This window comes from Trachymyrmex cornetzi, unplaced genomic scaffold (genome assembly GCF_001594075.2).
Source record: "Trachymyrmex cornetzi isolate Tcor2-1 unplaced genomic scaffold, Tcor1.1 scaffold47, whole genome shotgun sequence".
Lineage (NCBI taxonomy): Eukaryota > Metazoa > Arthropoda > Insecta > Hymenoptera > Formicidae > Trachymyrmex > Trachymyrmex cornetzi.
This window is the reverse complement of record NW_017299509.1, coordinates 2,051,795-2,073,445: the sequence shown is the minus strand read 5'-3', so window position 1 is coordinate 2,073,445 and position 21,651 is coordinate 2,051,795. Positions and strand designations below refer to the sequence as shown.

Below are 21,651 nucleotides of genomic sequence, written 5' to 3'. Positions count from 1 at the left end.
TCATTTTCAACCAGATATTTTTCTCACAATCGGAACAAGTAGGCTATATATGTTGAGTGCAGTTATTTTAGTGCACTCGTTTTTTTCGATATTTTTACTCTTTCTTGCTGCGTGGGGAAGATTCAAGTCCGTTTCAGCGTTTCTTCCTTTCTTGCTTTCTTCCTTCGTAAGCAAATTGTATTGAATAGAGTATTGCTCGTATCGCTGCTCCGTATGCGACGAGATTCGATACGAGCGTGGGTGAGTGCTGTCCTTAAACATACACTGCTGAGGATCTCTCGCGAGATACACGAAGAGTATAGGTACGGCATGGCAGCGCGCGGTAGAACGAGATTCGATGAAGCTGTAAGAGGGACTCGTAGAAACGCGAAGGCGGGACAAAAAGGAAGGACGAGCATCGGCGATCTCCTTGGTGAACGGCCACTTATCGAGTATCCCGCGAGCGCGTCCGGCGTCGGCTTTCGCATAGAGCAGCACAATGCGCGGGGCATACACTCCCTATTGTGCGAGGATCATTAATGTCATCGGTGCAGCCGGCGCATAATACTGAAGCCGGACAGCTAGAGAAAAAGAAAGAGGCTCGGTAACGAAGGCGTAATGAACGGTAGTCTCGTCGAATGGAAGCCTCGACACGCGGTGCGTTCGCTGATTGCGAATAAAGGAGGAATGATCAGCGACGCCGGAGCACGTTTGGACACGCGCGCACGCTCTTTTCGCTCGGCACGCGTAAGGAACGAAGAGAGACGTGAGAATAGCTCCTCTATACACTCTAAAGAAGTCTGCTAATGATTATTACACCTGGATGATAGTTACTAAAACTTGAGTGAGATAGATTTTTAATTAAATGTTCGACAATATAACCAAAATTAACTAAATTTTATTTTTCCAAATATTTTCTTATATATTTTCAATTATTACCAAACGGTTGGTTACTATTATCGCATTTGGTAATTGGTCTGTTTTTATTTCTGCATTCTCTGAACTGGTTTTTATTTTTACATTCTGCACACAATAAGTTGAAGTAAAACAAACGTATGTTTCACTTCCCATTTATTGCGCAGGATGTACATCAGTTCGGAGAGTGCAGAAATACCTACTTTACACCACCGTGAGAGCGTCGATTTTCAGAATGTGACTGCGTCTCATTCGTTTCCTGATTTACTGTCCAGACGTACTCGCGATTACTATTTCCATGCGTATCTCATTCTTGTACGATGATACCAAAGATCTCAGATACTCTGCCCCGTCCTGGGAATAGTAAAAGCTAGCATTACGCTGGGACACGTAGTAATTTACAGCTGGTGCGTACGAGACGCGAGTAGTCTGTAAACAGCAGGTTTCTTTGTCCCGCTCTCCTCTCGGCACCCAGGTACTTCTCCACGCTGCCTCCGCTCTTACGCCTTTTTTCAATTTTTACACAGTCAACGGGGACCGCTTCTCTCTTTTCTGTCCTCGCTATACTTTATCTTCTCCCATATCTCTTTTTATCGTAGAGCTCTACGCAACGACATTAATTCCACGTAACGAAAAATGATTCCTATGCAAAGATATAATTTTCTATCAAAACAAATATTTATATCGAACTTATATTAGTAGAAAAGCAAAAAAATATCTCTCTAAACTTCTCTTTCTTTTTTGTATACATCGAAGTCAGTGATATTTTCTCATTTTAATTATTTTTTTTATTCTCTTATTTTCAATTAAGAGAGATGCTTAAGGACAATATTTTTTGCAATAATTTTTTTTATAATATTTTAATTCGCACATATTTTTGTGGCGCTAAAGAAACATATAAGTCCTTAAAATCCATTAAAATTTTTTGTTATTTTATTTTCTTTAAGTCTTTTAATGTCATATATGATATAAGGGTTATTTTATTTATTTGAAAAAAACAAATATAAAATATTATTGATAGGATTTATTGCTTTTAAATCTTGTTAGATATAACGCATTGAATTTTTTTTTCAGAAAACACTTTTTTATATCATTCTCTGAGTGACCAGGACCCATATATATATGTTCCAGTTATTATACAATAATTAAAGATGCTTATTAATATCTGTATTATTAAATTGTCAATTTGTGATTTGATTTGTGATACAACGATATACGTCAATTTCAGTTTAGAACTGTATGTCAAAACTGATAAAAAAAATCGGCGTGCAATTTATTCGAATTGGAAATTGTAAGATTTATGCAGAAATATTATTATTAAGCGCCAACATTTGCTTTGACCGAATATGGTTTTCTTCATTTATTTGTACTTTAAAATTTAATTTTGATATTTTTATCGTAAAGAGAACTCGTTTCTTCGTTCACGCTGTTGACTTTCTCGCGCGTCTGTACCGAGGAAAAGTGGACCGCGTAGTTCAGAAGTCATCACACGCGGTCATCGTCTCGGCATACACTCGTGTATCATGTATATACACAGCCGAACGCACGCACGCACACCCATCATCTCGGTCGTTATTATTACTTCAACAGTAATCCGCTTCGAATCCCGACTTAAACGATCGATTTGCTCCTGTTGCACTTCTCTCGCGCGTACTCCATTTCTTGCTCCATCTCGAATCGTCTTGATAAGTGTTCGTTATGCACCCTGCGATCTTTTTGCGACACAATTTACTCTAATTCGATTTGCCTATCTATATGGAAGCCCCTTAAATAGACTTTTTCATTTTATGCGAACGATCATCGATTATCTCCAGCGACAGCGATGCGTATATAACGAAAGAGTATTGTTCTCATAATCCCTTCGTCACGATTTATGATTCATTTGGCTCATGGTTGAAACGAGTCGTAAGAGCTCACGATCTTTCTTAACGCACGTATCGGAGCCTGTCGTTGCATAAGTTTTTCCTATGAACGTTTAATTTCCGAATAGACTTGTACTTGTGTGAACGCGATAAAATCGTGTCCGTGAAACTGTAAATCAGATTTTGATCTTAACTTGTCGGATAGAATCTGTCACCATAAAATCTCACAATCAGTTGGGCTTCAAGCGCTATCGTAATGATGTATGACGTATATCCTTACACGAAAAGAATGATTTTGTTCATTCATCTAAAAAGGAGAACATAACTACTTTTTATGATTATACGTCGGGGATCGTTTTATTTCTATATATCTTATATATCTTTCTTCATGAAAACCGAAAATGATCGTAATAAAAAAAATTGGTACATTGTATGAAATAAAGTTAATAAAATCCTTATTTTCAAATCTGTGTATCTTCCTAAATTTTTAGATATTTCAGTAAAATTATTCTTTTTATGACGGAAAACAGGAAAGCACGCGTTATATCGAAGAAGTTATATTAGTATACTAATTTCCAGACAGAATAAATAAAAAAAAATAGGATAAAGAGATACAATTTCGAACATGGTATATTTCTGAACGAAATGAACTATGTTTAAAATTATACCGTCTTACCCTAAGAAAATGTATCAATACTATGTGAATAATACAAATAAAAGAAAAAATCGTGTATTCGACTGAAGCGGATCTTGATGCTTAATAGTTTTCTAACGTCGATGAAAGAAAATTGATTACAATTCAAGTAGAGATATTTTTTAAGAGAATCACAAGTCTTTTCAAGCATCCATTAGGGAAAGTGTAATAAATGCACTTTCCCTAATGGGCTTTAACCGGTGACTCGAACCCTCTTGTTGAGCTCTCGGTGACGGCTTATCAGTTCGTATCTTGTACAAACACGTTTCACCTGGTCTCGGACAGTCGCGGCCCACGCCATTTTCTGCTGCCCACGTTGTTTCGTAACGTTTCACAGGACCACTTTATCTCGTCTTACACCCTTTCCCTCTCCTTCCATTCCTACCCCTTCTTCGTAGATAGATAGATGGCCCGATGCTTCTGTACGTTGGTAACCGGGAGCCGATACCGGTGTAATTTCGGTGAAGGCAACTTTTTATGCGACGCGTGAAAAAAAAGAGTCGAGAGTATGAGCCTCATTTCTGCCGTTATATTTATGCCAGGCGATTTATCTCGCTACCATAATCCACGGGCGTAACGTGCTATCACATCTTTCACGAAACACCAAAGCTGCGAGTACGCGTGTTCCTTTTCTTTTTACGAAACCCGGACATCATTGGGCGAATTGCGGAAACGCAGGTATCGCTTTTTAGGCAGGAAAATAGTTGCCGATTACAGTGTTTTCGATACGGACTGCTTTTGCCGCTCCAATTAAGGTTTCAAATCAAGCAGGAAGAAAGTGAGTGTATCCTCGACGGTGCGATGTCTTCTTTTTATTTGAAAGATGATGATGATGGGTGTTCGTCGTATCGAGCAACTGATTATAGTGTTCTTATAGCTGATTAGCTCGATCCTTTTGATGGGTTCCTTTTCGCGCAAGATTCATCGGACTTTCCAAATCCACGTAAAAGACCAGAGCCAAAAACGAGATTTTTAGTTTAGATTCACATGTTCACTTTTAATTTTATAGGTATACTTTACCGAGCCGATCGACAAGTAGGTACAGATATAAAAATAATTTTGTGATCTTGAACGTTGATAACAATGCCGCAAAAAGTTTTAACATATTCCAGCGACTAGCTTCATTTTATATATACAATTATCGTAATGGTTCATAAAATAAAATTATTTCTAGATCTGTATCTAACTTTTTAGATACTTTAGCAAAATTTTTTCCATACAATAGAAAGAACAATCTTGCTGCAATATCTAAAAATTCAGCTACCAATCTGAAAATAATTTTGTTAAATTTTCAAAATAATATAAGAAATTCAAGCATAATTAATGCTGTACAAATTTTGGAGCAACCAGCTTGAATCTTACATAATTATTTTTATAATTCAACAAAATTATTTTCAGATCTGTACTTAACAAAACTTTAATTAAATACTTCAACAAAACCGTTTTTTTTTCTATATAGATAGTACGTAGCGTTTCAGCAATAATGTAAACACCTAACGCAAAATTTGATGTACGAAACGTTCGACAATCCCTTCGCCACAGCCATTCGTAGATCGTCTTCCATCGACCGATCCCTATGGTAACGTCGGGTTACTTTGTGGAATTTCTCACGTCCAGAGAGCGAGCGACGTCCATAATCCGGGCTTATGGCCCGCGAGATGCCTAGACATGCTTTAATGTGATTTAAACCCACCGCCTTGTTGCTCGAGCTACCGTGTTACGATCTTCGAACTTTTCTCTTCGCCGGCTCCTCTGTCGCTGGACTGGACCATCCGTGCAGCAGCAGTCCTTGAAGAGAGATCGCGGTAATAGGAGGAAGAGAAAGAGAAAAAGAGAAAGAAAGAAGGAAAGAGAGAGGAAACAAGGAGGGAGATACCTACACGCGTGCGTACACGCAAGAAAGTGGCGTAAAATACGCAGGCGAGGCACGAGTTTTTGCCGGCACTGGCCGGCCGATCGCCTTTGAATTTTAAGTGTTACCCGGTTTGCGAAACCAACCAGAGCACCGTTGAAGCTCCGAGAGAATCCGTTGACGATTGAATATCAATATTATCAATATTTCCTTATTAATAACAAAAAAACATCAATTTATATATCGTAAATTTATTAAAACTATTAATTGGGTAATTACCAATATCTAAAGGAAAAGTTAAATATAATAGAACCGATAATTATTTATCATTTATAGTTTGTTTTTCAAAGGATATTAATTTTAAACAGTTTAAACTACAATAGTTAACATTTGTGTACTATTAACATAAACTATAATTTTAAACAAAAGACAATACTAAATTCGCGTGGCAGTGGATGATTCTAGACGCGGTAAGGGATTCGTTTTTTATTTAAAGTTAGAGTTTATATTGATAATACATAAATGTTAATTATCGTAGTTTAAAGATAAATAACTAAAGTATGCTTTTGAATAAAAACTTATTAATTGATAAATAAATGAATTATTAATTGGCAGTTCTATTTAACTTTTTCCCTATCTGCAATTTCTCTACTCTCCCTTATTTAATTGATAAATTAAAAAAAAAATGTAAGCATGATACAAATGAAGTAGCGCTACGAACCGTTTCAATCTATATAATATTGAGTCGTATGTCTATACACATCGGCATCTCGTTCGAAACGATTGGAGGAGACGAGAGGAATATCCACAGTTGCGGAGATAGTCGACATTGTGCACCTGATTTCTGGTCCTTCGCTCGTTGCACATCCCTCTCTTCGCATCCCCCTGCCGGGGTCTCTTTGAGGAAGCCGCCTCGGTGTAAGAGAGGGGTAGGGGCAGGGGCAACGCACATACCAGGTACCTCACTGCGGGGCCCGCGGGCCGCGCCGCGCCACGGCAAAAGTGACAAGGCCCCGGCAATTATAACGGATGGCGCAAAAAAATGGCGCCGCGGTACGGATGGCCGGTTGGAGCTGGTTGGAGCCGACCGGGCCGAGTCGGCTACCGTTTCTCTGTCCCTTTCGCCAGGAACTTTTAAGTGTGTATATCAGGGAACCCCGATGATTAATCGGCGGGTATCGTACCAAATCTCGACCGCGTCGGTTCCAAGTCCCCCGAATTTATTCGAAGGCGACACTCGAGATGAAGCAACGATATATGTATATACAGATTTATATGTGTATGTGTTATTGGTAATAAATAATTGGTTCGGAAGCACACACACACACACCGCACTTCAAGATGAAGCAGCAATATATATATATACATATATATATATATTTATATACGTGTGTGTGTTGTAATTAATAAATATATTTTTGCGTATATATACATATAGCTGTTTATTTATATCACTCGAATTTTAATTCTCTCAGCCTTTGTAAATGTACAATTTTAAATGCAAACATATAAAAATCTTAACTTGAAATAAACCATACCAATTCAATAGTCAGGGCAGCAGATGAGAAAGAGAGAGAACAGCTGGTAATATTTACAGTGAGTACAAAAAGTATTCGTATAGAGAAAATATTTTTGAAAAAACTTAATTTTTTAAAATTAAATATTATCCAGCGAGAAATGAGTCATCGAATTGATGTCGAATCGATATCGATACGATGATTTAAATACCAATTCGACGTCGATTCGACGTTTAATTGATGATTATTTCTTGCTGGATAATTGACAATTAAAATTTATTCATAAAGTATAAGATAGGCTGTACGTTTCTTAAAATTATATATACCAAAAAGATATGTATTAATTATAGAAAATATATCATCTTAAATAAGCGAAAATTAAAAATTACATTGTTTGGCTGCTCAAAAAGTATAATTCGTACAGTCGAGAAATTTAGCTATAATATCAGAAATACATGCGAAGCTCATTTATATATGTTAGAACAGAATGTATTCATTGTATAAAATAGCTAATTAATGTTTATTTTCTACAAATAAGACTTTTTTAATAAAAAATTTCCTTGTATGAATAATTTTTGCTCTCACTGTAATTACTAATATTAACAGACTGGCACAGGAATTATAGAATACGATATATTACAATTTATTATATTGAATTAATATTTTTTAAATGTAATTGACTCTGGAGAAGCACCGAGAGCAATTCCGATTTTTCTTTTAACAAGCAAGGACTCATTCCGGCACAAGATAATAATCATTCCCGCCGGGCGGAATCGAGCTTTAAACGCGAGTATGATTAATTCTGATTCTTATAGAGATTCCGCGCTATTGTAGTCGGGAATACGCAGCCGCGATGTAATCGTAATGAAGAAACGTAGTTTCGTCCGTGCTCTTATCATTAAATCACGAACGCGAATCAATTATGCGTGGTAAAAATATCCGAAATTCAAGCCTGTAATCAGCGCGAGCAGCACGGGGGTCGGTTGTAAAACCTCTAATTACAAAATTGCCATTTAACCGTCCATGCCGATCGACACGATCTTCGGCTTCCGTGGAATTTCGAAGATGCTATAAATAATCGGGAATAACCTTGCAACAGAGGGTAGTAATTTAATCCTGACATTGTGCGTGATTAATTACTTGCGTACCAAAAATAAAGAATATCGTAAATAAGAATATTAAACGCGGACTCTTTTAATAATCTTTTTATATATACTATATATATTATAATATCTATATTGTATAATGTCTATAAATATTTTTTATTTTACAAATCTACATACTATAAAAATATTAAAAGAAACATGCATGACTTTAATTGAATTGTAATAAAAATATAATACTTAATACAGAGATACAAATAAAAATAATATAATAAATCAATAAACTTTTATGTCGAAATTTTTATGTAGAAGATCCACAAATTAAAGTTTATTAAAATCCCATTTCTTTAAAAAATTACGATTAAAATTTATGTTAAGGCGAAATATGTCGGCAATTATCCCAAAAATGGTCGCATTCTGATCATTTTGTCGTACTTTTTTATTCATATCTACCACTTTATCGGTATTATCGTATTATTTTTTTATTACATATATTTTCCTTGATGCTATTTTTTTATACCAAAGATATAAGTACCATGACGCGCTACCTATAAATTATAATTGTATATGTATATATATATGTATATTTTATACATGTATATACATATATTCCATAAAATTCAATTACGTTTGTATAATCTAAATGATTGTAGCGTGCAGCACACTTACATTTATCTTTTCTTCATCACTAACATAATTAAACATCGCATGTCTTTCATTGTTAGTATTTATAATATACATTGCAAGAAATATATAATACGGATTTTTAAAAAAATTTTGGTAAGAATGAGAATCAGAGAAATGTTTGTAGAAGAAACACACAATTAGCGATTCGGAGAAAATTAAAAATATCTATATAAATCATAATTCAGAATCAGAAACAAAATTGAATGAACAACTTTCTGAATTCGAGAATGTTTTTCTTATTAATTATTACTTAATTATGATACATATACGTACAAAAAAGTATTGGCCAAAACTGGAATGCGTCTACTACCGTTGTTAGTTAAATTCACGCGCCTACTCCAAAGTTTAGCATCACTACGTAGCCATACTCAGCGTCTAAAAATAACCTTTATATCGTCTACGTTTTTGGATTAACATGCCATCTATCAAGCACAAGATGAGTTACAGTATTTGACTGATAGCTCAAGAATCCGTTAGATGACTCTTAATGTACTAAAACGGATTTTCTCTTTGTTCAACTGATGAGATTTTTATTAAAAATTAGTCGTTACAATTGCATGAAATAATCTCAATTTAATAATTAACAAAAAAGTATAATTTTTATAAATAATAACATTTATATTATGCTATTTATATGTTTCTCGCACAGGATAAGTGAGCGAAAAATAAAGATCACGTGTGCATATATATTGAATGTATAGCTTTAAAAAAGATAAATATTTATTGTTATCACTTTTTTTATTCCGTTGATTGCACAAGTAAAGCATTCGCGAGTGTAAACGATATTGGAAAGGGAAAAAGGAATGTGACCTTTCGAGTAGAAAGAGAGAAAGGAGAGAGAGAGAGAGAGAGAGAGAGAGAGAAGGATAGAGAGAAACGTTGCACGTAACAAGGACAATCACTAAGCTTGTCAAGAGAGCAACTTTTTTTTTAACTGATTGAATATTTCCCTTTATAAATCATATTACGTAATATTGTAACTATCGTCGTTTAAAAATTACTTGTCATTGTCGTCGATATGTCACACTCGATACCTGCGCAAGCGTGCACTTGATCAATCGCATGCAACATGGCGGCGCCGCGCGGCTGGCGATAATCGCTTTCGCGCCTTTTCTCAGCTGTTGACATCACGACATCACGACCATCGCGTAGATGTCAACAGACAAGCTTTTTGAGGTTTTATGAAAATATCACGGATCGAGTGTAATAACTGACAGCGGCGTGAAATGCCAAGGTGACATAATGGAAGAACAAGGAGTAAAACGGATAAAGTCCACAAAGGAATCAGCTATCTTCGACATTGTGTCTTCTATCGGTAAGTTAATCAAAATATAAATCTCTCTCTCGTGTAATTTCTATAACAGTTCGATAGAAAGGATAATGGGAATAGAATGAAGTATTAGAAAGCTCGTTTAGAGGAATTTTATAGAAAATGGTTTGTAAATAATTCCTATTTCTTACCAATAACGTGAAATTATATATTATACGGTATTTTGCATATTGATCAAGATGTAAACTTCTCTCTCATGTGATTTTATTTGACATTTTGATGGAATGAATAATGGGAATAAAATGAGATAGTAGAAATTTTCATAGTTCATTTAGAGGAATTTTATAAGAAATGTTTAGTAGATAATTTATATTTCTTACTGACGTGAAATTCTACGATATAATTTTATATGTTAATTGAGATGTAAACTTGTCTCGTTGAGATTTCTATAACAATTTGATGGGAAAGATAATATGGGAATAGAACAAAGTATCTATAAGCTAAGAAGAACTTTATAGGAAATGTCTTACAGATAATTGATATTTCTTATTGAAATTCTATGATATGATTTTATATGTTAATATATATAATTGTGTTATGTTTTAGATAAAGTAACCAACTCTCTTAAATCTATCAGTGAAAGCTACAGCAACATTCTGAGTGCGAACACTGCTGTTGTTACATATTTGTACAACGCTGAGAGACGTGAAAAGGCGATAAATACAGAAGATATAAATTCTACATCAATCAGAGAGGAACAATAATTGAGTATAACAATCGTATTTGTCCAATTGTAATTAATATCAAGAATTTTATAATATGATTTAGATGTAAATACTAATTAACGAATATATGTGATGTAATTGATAATCCTGCATGTGTCACACATGTTATAAATTTATTGCTATGTCACGTATGATAAAGGCAAATAACAAGTAGTGTGTTCATCTTCGTAACTATAAATACAAAAAGAAATAACATGAACAAGATCTTGTGGCGGTCATTTTCTTATTATATCACAATGTCTTTGACCTAATTTGTTTTCAGTCAACATACAATAGTTTAGTACGAAAACACCTTGGAACTAGAAAAGCATGTCATTCTGCGATTTGGAGGTAGAACTATAAGTGTAATATTTCTTTTACTACTAAATCGCAGAAGAAATTGCTCATTGCTATATATATATTACAATCATGAGAAACAAAAAAGTTACAGAATTTGCAACATATTTTGCATCATGATAAAATTATGACAATTAAATTATAAAATTGAGAGAATATATATATTCAACTCTTTCAGTTCCCAGGTATGGAATTATTGAGGCGTCTCGTCTTTATGTAATAAAGAAATTAACAAATTAACTATATATCGTTTTAGCAGTCTTGTAATCCGTCGCGTGTCCGTCTGAATTCTTGTCACTTGTATTCAGGATCCTCCTTGTGTTTTCTTCTGGGATCTGATGGGTCCAAAGGGATTATCACCGTTCGCCTGTTTTCTGGTTGACGGTCAGTGAAATTGTAATTCGTCGGCGCAAACCTGTTTACTGGTCTAGACAACATTATCGGTCCACATCTGGAACATTTGCGGTTACATGCCAATAATTATGGAGCATGTGCTGTAATATCGTGCCAAATTGCGTGAATTGAAAATGTAGAACACTTCACAATCTCTCAATCTTAGGTTTTCATAAAGTTCTGCTGATTTTTGTCGTTATTTTTTTAACGATTTATTTAAAGCGGCAATCGTTGTTAGTAGAATACAAATATATTCCGTCTCCAGAGTGTTACATTATTATAGATATTAGTTAAGTGTATATACATCACATATGAAGTATACGCCGTTTTAGTTTAACCTTACATTACTCGCGTGGTTTTTATAATTGCTCGTCTATGATGTTTCTAATATCTCAGCATTATATCTAAATTTTTATCCTTTTACGATTAAATGAAAATTCATATTTTATACATCCTTTAGATAAAAATTAAAAATTTTACTCAATAAAAATGTAGCAGCATGTTACGTTTATTATATAATTTGAGTAAAATTTTTCTTGGAGAGAATATAGCCTTAATTGTGAAATAATTTTTGCTAATAATAAAAATAATAATGAATATAATGAATATAATGAATATAATATATATAAATATCATTTATAAATTTAACGAATTTATAAAGCTGGAATGTTCTGGACATCCCTCGCGAGTAATGAAGAGTTAATGACTAAGCAATGAGGAAACTTTTGACGAGAAGCAAGTTTTCATTTCATTGTCACCCAAAATGTCTGGCGAATTATGTCGTTCAGTGAAAGACATCGACGTGAAGAAATCGGAAAGTGCTTTCGCTCACGTGCAAATACCTATACGTACGAGATAGAAGGAAAGCGCGAATATTAGAATCGCATACATAGAATCGCGTGTAAAGCATAAGGAGAAAAGAGTAATAGGCCTTCAATAAGCCGCAAGTTCTAAATGATCTTAAGTCATAATCGGTGAAGTTGGCCAATAGCCAACTTGAACGACTTGGTTAAGACTGGTTAAGACTTCTGACGTTCTGACTTGCGGCTTATTGTAGGAGGCCCATAAAACTTGCGAAAATTCGTGCAGAAAACGAAGTGGACGATTGAAATAAATTCAGAATATTTAGGTGAACGAGAAATAAATCGGTGCGTTCGCAAATCATGATTAAGTAATGACGTGCAATGAAAAAGGAGAGCGCCTTATTCCTTTAGCAGATAGTCCTCTATTCTGTTGGCTCACACCTGCACGTGTTGGGGTTGAAGTAGTATCCGGTGGTGCATGGCTCGATGGTCCTACACATGCAAACGCAGAGAGTCGAGTTCCAGATCTTCGTGTCATTCTTAAGGCACTTTTCCTCCTCGTCCACATTGTTGCAGGCGCACTTGCAGTTGTGCGGCTCGTAATATTGCTTATCGTTGCAGTGCTGAAAGCAACAAGGAAAAACGACATGGCATGAATCATCGACGAAAAAGAGTGTCAACACTTATCATACTCGTACAAACACGGTTGAATTTCACTTGTCCTCCGCATTGACACACTTTGCGAGCGTTCGCGCACGTTGCAAGGAAGCGACAATTGTAGCAATCAGCGAAATTGGTATATTGAGAAACGACCTTAGCCTCTCAGACAACCAAAGACCAAAATCAAGACGTAAAACATTTTCGCAAAAATAATTTTAAGCTGTTTCTCAGACAAATTTTTATATGGAAAAGTATAAATTGCCAATTCCAGTCACTTTTTTGCAGAGACTATATACATCTAATGCGTTCTTAATCTGAACTATTCCTGACAACATAAAATTTAAAGGACATAAGACGTCTTATGAGATGCCCAAAAAGCTCATTATGTCCTGTTTTTAAACTTTTGTGTCCATTTCATTTCATAATTCAGATCAAGGATTTGTCAGGTGTATACTCTCTGCAAAATGGAATTAGAGATATATGCTTTTCATATAAAAAAAATCTCAGCAAATAAATTGACGATAACTAACGTTTGCTGGAATATTATATATATATATATCTTGTTATTGAAATAATTTTCGATCCAGGTTTTTGATCGCCGTTGAACTTTTTGTATTATTTTCAAATACAATAAAAAACAAATACATATAGAAAAATCTATAATTTTAATTCATTTTGTTAAAAAATACATGTAATAAATCTTTAAATATTGTATTGTGTACATTGAACATCGCGCAAATGATCTTAATGCTTACTAACACATATTTTAGAGAGAAATCTTAGAATTTTTTTTATATCTTTTGCATCTCTTTGTATCTGCGATTACATAATATCCCAAGTAATTGAAACGTCAATTTCGCAATACATTCGAAGGACGAGCGGGGATGCAGATGGACACGTGGAAAATGTGACTCACGCCTTTGAAATGCCTATTATTTCTCTTTCTAATTTTCGTGCATTGTTGAGATGCTTGGAAACGGAGCCCGTGTTCCTTTCAGCCGGCCGGCTGACGTAAATCGTCCTCAAGTGACACATATGTGCATGCATATAAATCGCGTGAGAAACAATGAACGACGAGACGATGTGTGAGGTGTGAAACTCATAAATGACACGGCCCGGTTAAGCAGCAAGGCATTAATTAACCACCAATTATCGATCGCCATCAAATTACCTCTTCCTTGATTTTGCAGTCGCACTTGCATTTAGTGTGCTCCTCCACCGGCACAATTTGTCGTCCCCGGTATTTCATATCGACCAGCGACGTCACGATCACCTTAAGACAACGTAAAAGAAAACATATTCAATTATTACTCTTTCTCGAGTTGATTGCTCATAATATTATACACATTTTCGTTCGTGCTCTTTAACTCAGTAACGATCGATTACTTCGAAGTTCCGCATCTCCGTAGCTGTTGGTTGACACGAGAGCAGAGGACTAATGCAACAGCCGCCGCATCTTTTGATCCGTGTGCAGAGTGGGAAGACGAACGTCGAAGGATCGTCGTCCAGTTTTAGAGAAACGAGTTGCAGCTCAGGCATGCATTTGGCTGGCACTGGTATCAATGCGTTCGATCGTTCCTCGCCTCCGAATCTACCTGGAAAGAATCCTTGTTTGTATCTTAAACGTAATCGAAAAAACTTTCCTTTTTACACTGCTGAAGTATGACATAGTCTCCAGTTTACGTAATATAAAATATGTTTCGTAATACGTAGAAAACTTTAACGAGCTATTGGATGTGTTAATTTCCAAGTAAATAATATTAATTATCAAATGTCTTGTAAATGTCTTCAAGAAAAGTACGATTTTTCTGAAGTATGTAAAAATGTATCTAGATAGAAATCTGAAAATAATTTTATTGAATTATCAGAATAATATATATAAAACACATAAACCTAATGTACAATATGCACTTTGCTTCCTGTTTCTTGCTTTTACTGCTTTTTACCTCTTGTCTTTTTGTCTCTTATCTTGTTTCTTCATTTTCTGTCACTCAAGATAAAGTTGACGAACTTTGGAAGAGACAAGAAACATGATGTCGATAAAACGCAAAGAAAAATGTAAAAAGTAAGAAATAGAAAATAAAGAGCACGTTATAAATTGGATTTTAAGCATGATGAGCAGTGTTGCGAAAATTTTGACATTGCAGCGATTATTTTCAACATCTTATATAATTATTTTGGTGATTCAAAAAATAATTTTTAGACCTGTATCAACTAAATTTTTAGAAAAATTATCCTTTCCATATTGTATTTATTATTGTAAGAATTAATGTAGCATTTATCAGTTGTAACAAGTTATGTTATTAAAACAGTATTAGCTTGTTAAGAAATAAACGAAATCATATATTTATATATATATAATTAGAAGTTGATTATTAAATTGATATTAGATTCTTTCTAGAGATAACAATTATTTTTTTAAATAGGATTATTTTTTTAAGGCGGAAAATGGTCGATGAACATGCCGAAGCAATTTCAATTGCAAACTATTATTTCATGTTGGTCGATGGAATGGTTCCCGGTTTTAAGGATCATCTTGCAGAGGATGTAGTACTCAAATGGTTCGGAAACGTGATTACGGGAAGAAAAAAAGTAACTGCCTTTATGCTGTTCAATAAAACGGAATCTTTTCACACATTTTCTGATATTATGCCAATTTCCGGTATCCCTCACAAAAGCAAACAGTCGAATCGGTGAGGACATTGAGATTAATAAGTTACGCGTATACTCACAATTGCATTTATCAGTTACATTGTCCAAGTTTATAAAATCGACATCTTTTTCAAAAAATTAGTTCATACATGTTATTATTAGATACGTGCACAATAAATGCATTTGAGGTAGTTTAATACTTATTAGATGGTCTCACGCACATACCTATATTTTTTGCGTAGGAAGATAAAACGGTCTTTAGAGCAGAACAATAGCTGTGGAACTTACACGAGCGATTATTTACCGGCTCGTTCTTCACACGAGACTGAAATGTCAACGACCCACGTGAAAGATTGTGATGACCAGAAAAGCAATGCGAACGATGCAACTTCCATACATGAAGCAGCTTCTAACGGATGTAAATTTCAAGATGAAAAATGTATAGGAAAACTAAAAACTTTAATTTTAACAGATCTTGAGAATACGAATGCCAATATCGACGTGCATCAAAACAAATTTAGTGCAATCGCCGAGATGGATAATCAGAGTTATGATCTTAACGGGGGCGATCTCTATAATCTTTTCGAGCCCGAGTCGCAGCCTATCGTCAGCAAGAACATTAATAGGATAAAATTGAAAGAGGAAATGGCACCAACCGTCAGAGCCATCAACAGAGAGTGTGATCAAGGAGATGGACCTGTTACTGCTGAAGCTAACACGACTAACAATAAGTACCTGGAAGCGAATGGAGAAATAAAATTAATACGAATGAATACACAAACAGGTAGAAATAAATTTAATTAAAAATATTTATCAGATGGATACATATAATATTTTATTATTGTTCAGACATTGCTCTCTAGAATATTTTAAATTGAACTTTATATAAAAAGATATAAATTACATATAAATGAAATTACAGAAATAATTTTTATATATTTTGCCAATAATATAAATATTAGAAATGTTAAATTATATTTTTTAGATTCTCTATATCATTGGTCAAATTCATTGATTAAAAAGAAAACCTGGATACGAAAATGCAAGCTGCAGATCACGTATTCGCTTCTAAATAATGTCGATTCGTCGAAGGTTGCTAGAAAATGCCATAATGCACAGAAAAATGCTTGTGTTGCTCGCAAATCGGAACTTTCGACCAAGGTATGTCACAATACAGATAAAACACAGGAAAGCAAATTGCTAAGTTTAGAAGAGGCGATTCAAATTAGCAATACCTCAATACCGGATGTAAATCATTTCGGTGGTTACCTACAACCTTTAAACTTCTTAGAGGATCGCGAAAATTTTTTAAAATGTTTCGAGGCTGAAATAGCGAAAAAAAATCCTAATATGCATTTTGGCTTGCGTTACGTCAACAATAAACTGATTTCCGATTGTCCAAATAAAAAACCATTTAATGTCATGTATCAAATTCATGAGATCGTTTATTCGAAGGTCTAAGTTAATACACTTAACACACAAGAAATAACAATATAAAACTATCGCACAAGCTTGTGGCCAAATGACGATGATTGCACGTATTTGCTCTTGGTTAGATAACATCGTTAGGGAAATCAATTGGCCGGATACGCGAATTTTCATTTGTAACGGAAAGGCTGTTTCCTGTGTTAATCGAAAAATCATTTAACTCTTGCAAGGTTGAAAAATATATTTTAAGCATGCAATATTTATTTTATAATTACACAGTATTTAATCCACATGCACTGAAAGTATCAAAATTTGTACATATGATTTACGTTACGACATGATCTCAGTTTACAATGATAATTACGCGTTTGTATAAACAACGGAATAATCAAGAGATCTACCGCGCCGCGATTTAATTTATGTTTCTGCTTAGGTGATAAAATACTAATCTTATCGCGATGTCTTTATTTGTATCTTTATAAACTATTAATTTCCCTACGATAATTGTAATGTATTTAATTGTACGAGATGTTGGAACATGATAAATAACATCAATATATTTCCAAATGTTTGTTTGGCAACGTATTTTCTAATTTTTTATAATTATAATAATAAGATTTTTATCCTTGATGTTTCTATTCAATAAAGAGTAAACCTGGTTAACTCCTTTTTATCTACGATGAGTTTTCCTCAAGATTATTATTTACCATTGCATTATTTATATTTGCATTTAGTAAGAAAGATAACGCAGTATCGAATTGTACTTACTAGTCATAAACGAGAAACTCCTTTCGCTGTGTGTAACACCGTGAAGAAGCTCCAGAAATTCCTCCAACGAATCTATCGTATTTAATCTAGCTGCTAAATCGAGCGGTATCTAAAAAATAAATTATTACATATATATTATATATATTGCTAGAAGATTAGATTATCTTCTAAACACAGATCACACTGGGTCATAAGTTGCGACTTATATGACCAAGCAGAAAATCCGAGATTGTGGTCGAAAGCTATCGAAAATAAAAGTTGTTTCAAAATACTTTGTTAGGTTAACAAATTTGCGGTTAACAAGTTTCTTGTATTCTATTCCGTATGCTGTATTTCGAAAAATTTAATATTCAAGAGTTTTAGTGATAATATTCATATGTAACAATACATATAAATTTAGGTTTTTAAAAGAACCTAAACTTATATTGTTGCGATTTACATTTATAAAATTGAAGAAATAGTAACTAACAACTTTGTTGAAGTATCTAAAAATTTAACTATAAATACAGATTTAAAAATAATTTTGTTGGACTGAAAAAGTAATTATGTAAAATGCTCGAGTTAGTTGCAAAACCATTCTTTCCATGCAGTTGCTTTATTAATCTGCGGTCAGCAATTTTCTTGCGTTAGCTGTATTGGAAAACTTGATGTGCTAAGATAAATATAAAATAGAATTTTCTTAAGAACACTCATTTCGATTCGAACGTGCAAGATTAGAAAAAAATAAAGAATCGATAAATCTTAATGGATCATACCTGGCTAGAATAATCACGATTATTTCTTTCCTAGATATAATCTCATAAATATTGACTAAAAGAATAAATATAAAATTAAATTCCTCGGGGTATTCCCGCAGATTGTGAGTCATCCTGTTCGATCGCAGATACTCGAGATATGCATGTGTGACTATGAAGTAAATGATAAAACAAATGTCGGTCAATGATCCACCTTACACAAAAATTCAAATTTTAAGACAAAAATAGATTTGCTTCTTTCTATTAAGCCTTTTTTTTCACATCAATTGTATTTAGATTAAAACAATCAAATTTTAATGTATCTTTCTGTTTCATAATCAACAGTGATCTCGATTTGTTGCAATCTATAACACGTTGTATATAAAATATGTTAGTTTATATGTATATAAAATTTAATTTTGGAATAATTTTTTAATTGTTCTCTTTGCTAAAAAATTATTAGTAACATATGTGTGGAAGAGAAATCGATATCAGATCGATAAGTATCCGTAACTAAAGGTACATACATATATCAGCTTTGGGACTTTGCATAGTTATTCTATTAGTCATAACCACTGCTTTAAATGGATGTTAGATCGCTTTTAGCTTCGATATCACTATTTAAACAGGTTTTTAGAACGAATCACTATACTACAGTTATCAAAAACAAGCAAATAACTTATACAAATTTAACGAGCACTTTGAGACTTAAGCATTAGCATCTATTATATTAACCTATTGTTAGCAGCAAATATTTCACGTATTCATTAAATCGGATATGTACATTCCATAGTTTAGTTCGTCCAAAAGAATAATTTTTGATTAGCCGAAATTTAAATTTGTGAACAGAAACGAGATCGATACAAAATTAGTTTAAGAATGTACTCTGGAATTTTAACGCGAAATCTCATGAAATACATTCACATTCACATCTTACTTTCATCGATAAAGCACGCATTTAGTATATACCTCTAGTTTACATTACATACACTATAATAGAATCACAGAAATAAATATGCGCTATTTCGATAAAAGAAGTGTGAATGTAAACCTTATTATTATCTATGGAAAACGAGTGCAGCTCTTTGTGCAACAAATGTATAATGCCTATAGGCTCCGGAAGTAATGTTGCTACTTTGATTTCGAAGCAAATACATAATTCTTCATGCGAGCGTAAACGCAGCCTCATGGGATTTGGAAAACAGGTTGGACGCGTTTTGCATTATCGAAAATTCCGCGTCTTGCAGACATTCTATGGTTTTCCTGGAAATGACAATCCTCGGCGCAAGAAACTGCGGCATTCTGAACCCGTTCTGGTCTCGACTTTCGAGCACGTTTCGCGTGTTTGAGATATATCCAAATCTGCGCACGCTTATAATCTCGTAGAACTTTCATGAGAAACGAACGACTTTGCGATAACGACCGCGAATGGTCGCGGTATTTTCCTTAATGAAAGGTGGCTCTCGACTCGTCGGAATAACCCTGGTTTCGACCTTGCCAGGAAGCAAGGCTGTGCCTTCGGTTTAACGCTTAGGCGCCGTTATGTTTTATTAATCGCAGCCTCGATTTCGCTCTACTGACTCAGCGAGGTACTGTGGTGACGATACTGTAATTATCGTATAAAGCCCAACAGCTACTATTGATATAACGATTTCTCCCAAGTCAGCAATTAGTTTACTCAGTTGCACGTGGATTTACTATTCCACGTTGTATTTTTTGCGCCTAGAGAGAGAGAGAGAGTTCTTTTTCGAAGAATTTTCTGCATGAATTGGTGTACACTGATGTAATAAGTTGAAATAAAACAAATATAGAACAACTTCCAATGCAGCTAACAGATCTAAAGATTTTTTGGATCGGACTATTACTTGCATTTCTTGTCGCGATTTAGTAATAATGCGCGCATTGAAAGAAAATAGCAGCAGAACTTTCGAGGCTAATCGATCCGGTATTTGCACAAATGCAAGATGACGTGCGATACGTTTTACATCGTGCCGAGAATCACAACCGTGTCGCACGTTGCGATTGTTTCACCTCGACATTGACAAATTCAGCCTTCGACATGGCTTCGGTCTCACTGCGAAAAGTGAGTCTTGGAAACGAAAGTGTTACAACCGCGTCACTGATTTACGCGCGTCATGTTTGAAGATCAAGTAAAAAGAGAATTAGAGAGATTATAATAAGATATCATCTGTGTCGAGAGAATCAACAAAAATAGATATATGATATCCCGCTAATAAATGTATTAGTTATATCAAACTATACACAAAAAACAAAATTTTACTAAAGTATCTAAAAAATTGATTTGATACAGATTTAAAAATAATTTTATTAAACTATCCAAATAATTATATAGACTGTAAAAAATGTTTTACCGATCGCTTGAGCGCCTAACATAATTATTTTGAAATAACAATGTAGAGAACACTCGCAGGTTGCCAAAACTATAATTATTTTGATAGTCTAACAAAATAATTTTCGGATCTATACACTGAGAAAAATATCCTGATTAAATCAAGAAAAGAATTAATAAGAACGACGTTTTGTGAAATCAACCAGAATATCTAATTGTCACAACTATAAAAACTGCTTGGTCCCATCAAAATGCTACTCTTGTTGAATCCTTTTGTTGATTTAATTTGATTTCATTTGGCAAAATTGTTAGATACTTTAGCATGAAACCTTTCTTTTCGTATAGAAATCAACATTTGTCTTTTCGATCTTTCGACGCAGGTCGCTCCGAAAAAGAAACTGGTATTATTCAAATCAATTTAAATTTCAAGCAACACCGCGCGGACTTAATTCAGAGGCGGGGTCAATCTGTACCAATTTACCGTATCGCTGTCATCTGCGGAACCCCTCGCGGGCTCATTATCAAGGGCCCTGTCCCTCGATCTCGAGCCGACTGGTCCGGGGAAGACTATATGATCGGGATCGTCATGATACTGCGCATCGACTTGTCCCAGGAGGAATCCGCCGCAGACAATCGCGAGAACGAGCATCCTCGCGATGAAATGCGGCGGCGACTGGCTGTCGAATGAAGTGCCGATGATTCGCGATTGCATTTCTGACGTCTCGGCTTCGTTCTCCTCACAGGCACAAGGTGTCGACGTCGTCTTTAATTATTCCTAACGATCACTCGGTTGCCGCCGACCGGCTCGGTCTGCCGATGAGTCGGATTTTTGACTTCGACACGCGACGATGCACACCTGAGCG

The 21,651-nt window shown here is 34.6% G+C and overlaps 2 protein-coding genes across 2 annotated transcripts; one reads left to right on the top strand and one right to left on the bottom strand.

The window, feature by feature from the left end:
* Window positions 1-1,085: 1,085 nt before the first annotated feature.
* On the bottom strand, window positions 1,086-21,570 carry Pvf1 (PDGF- and VEGF-related factor 1). Its single transcript, XM_018513694.1, has 7 exons — window positions 21,270-21,570; window positions 17,705-17,813; window positions 14,243-14,451; window positions 14,028-14,129; window positions 12,638-12,819; window positions 10,846-11,451; window positions 1,086-1,096 (listed from the first exon to the last, which is right to left on the bottom strand). The coding sequence occupies exons 1-6, from the start codon at window positions 21,498-21,500 to the stop codon at window positions 11,295-11,297; spliced, it is 990 nt and encodes a 329-aa protein (XP_018369196.1). The 5' UTR covers window positions 21,501-21,570; the 3' UTR covers window positions 1,086-1,096; window positions 10,846-11,294.
* On the top strand, window positions 14,421-17,428 carry LOC108765127 (uncharacterized). Its single transcript, XM_018513693.1, has 4 exons — window positions 14,421-14,466; window positions 15,298-15,549; window positions 15,751-16,292; window positions 16,494-17,428. The coding sequence occupies exons 2-4, from the start codon at window positions 15,305-15,307 to the stop codon at window positions 16,967-16,969; spliced, it is 1,263 nt and encodes a 420-aa protein (XP_018369195.1). The 5' UTR covers window positions 14,421-14,466; window positions 15,298-15,304; the 3' UTR covers window positions 16,970-17,428.
* Window positions 21,571-21,651: the final 81 nt, after the last annotated feature.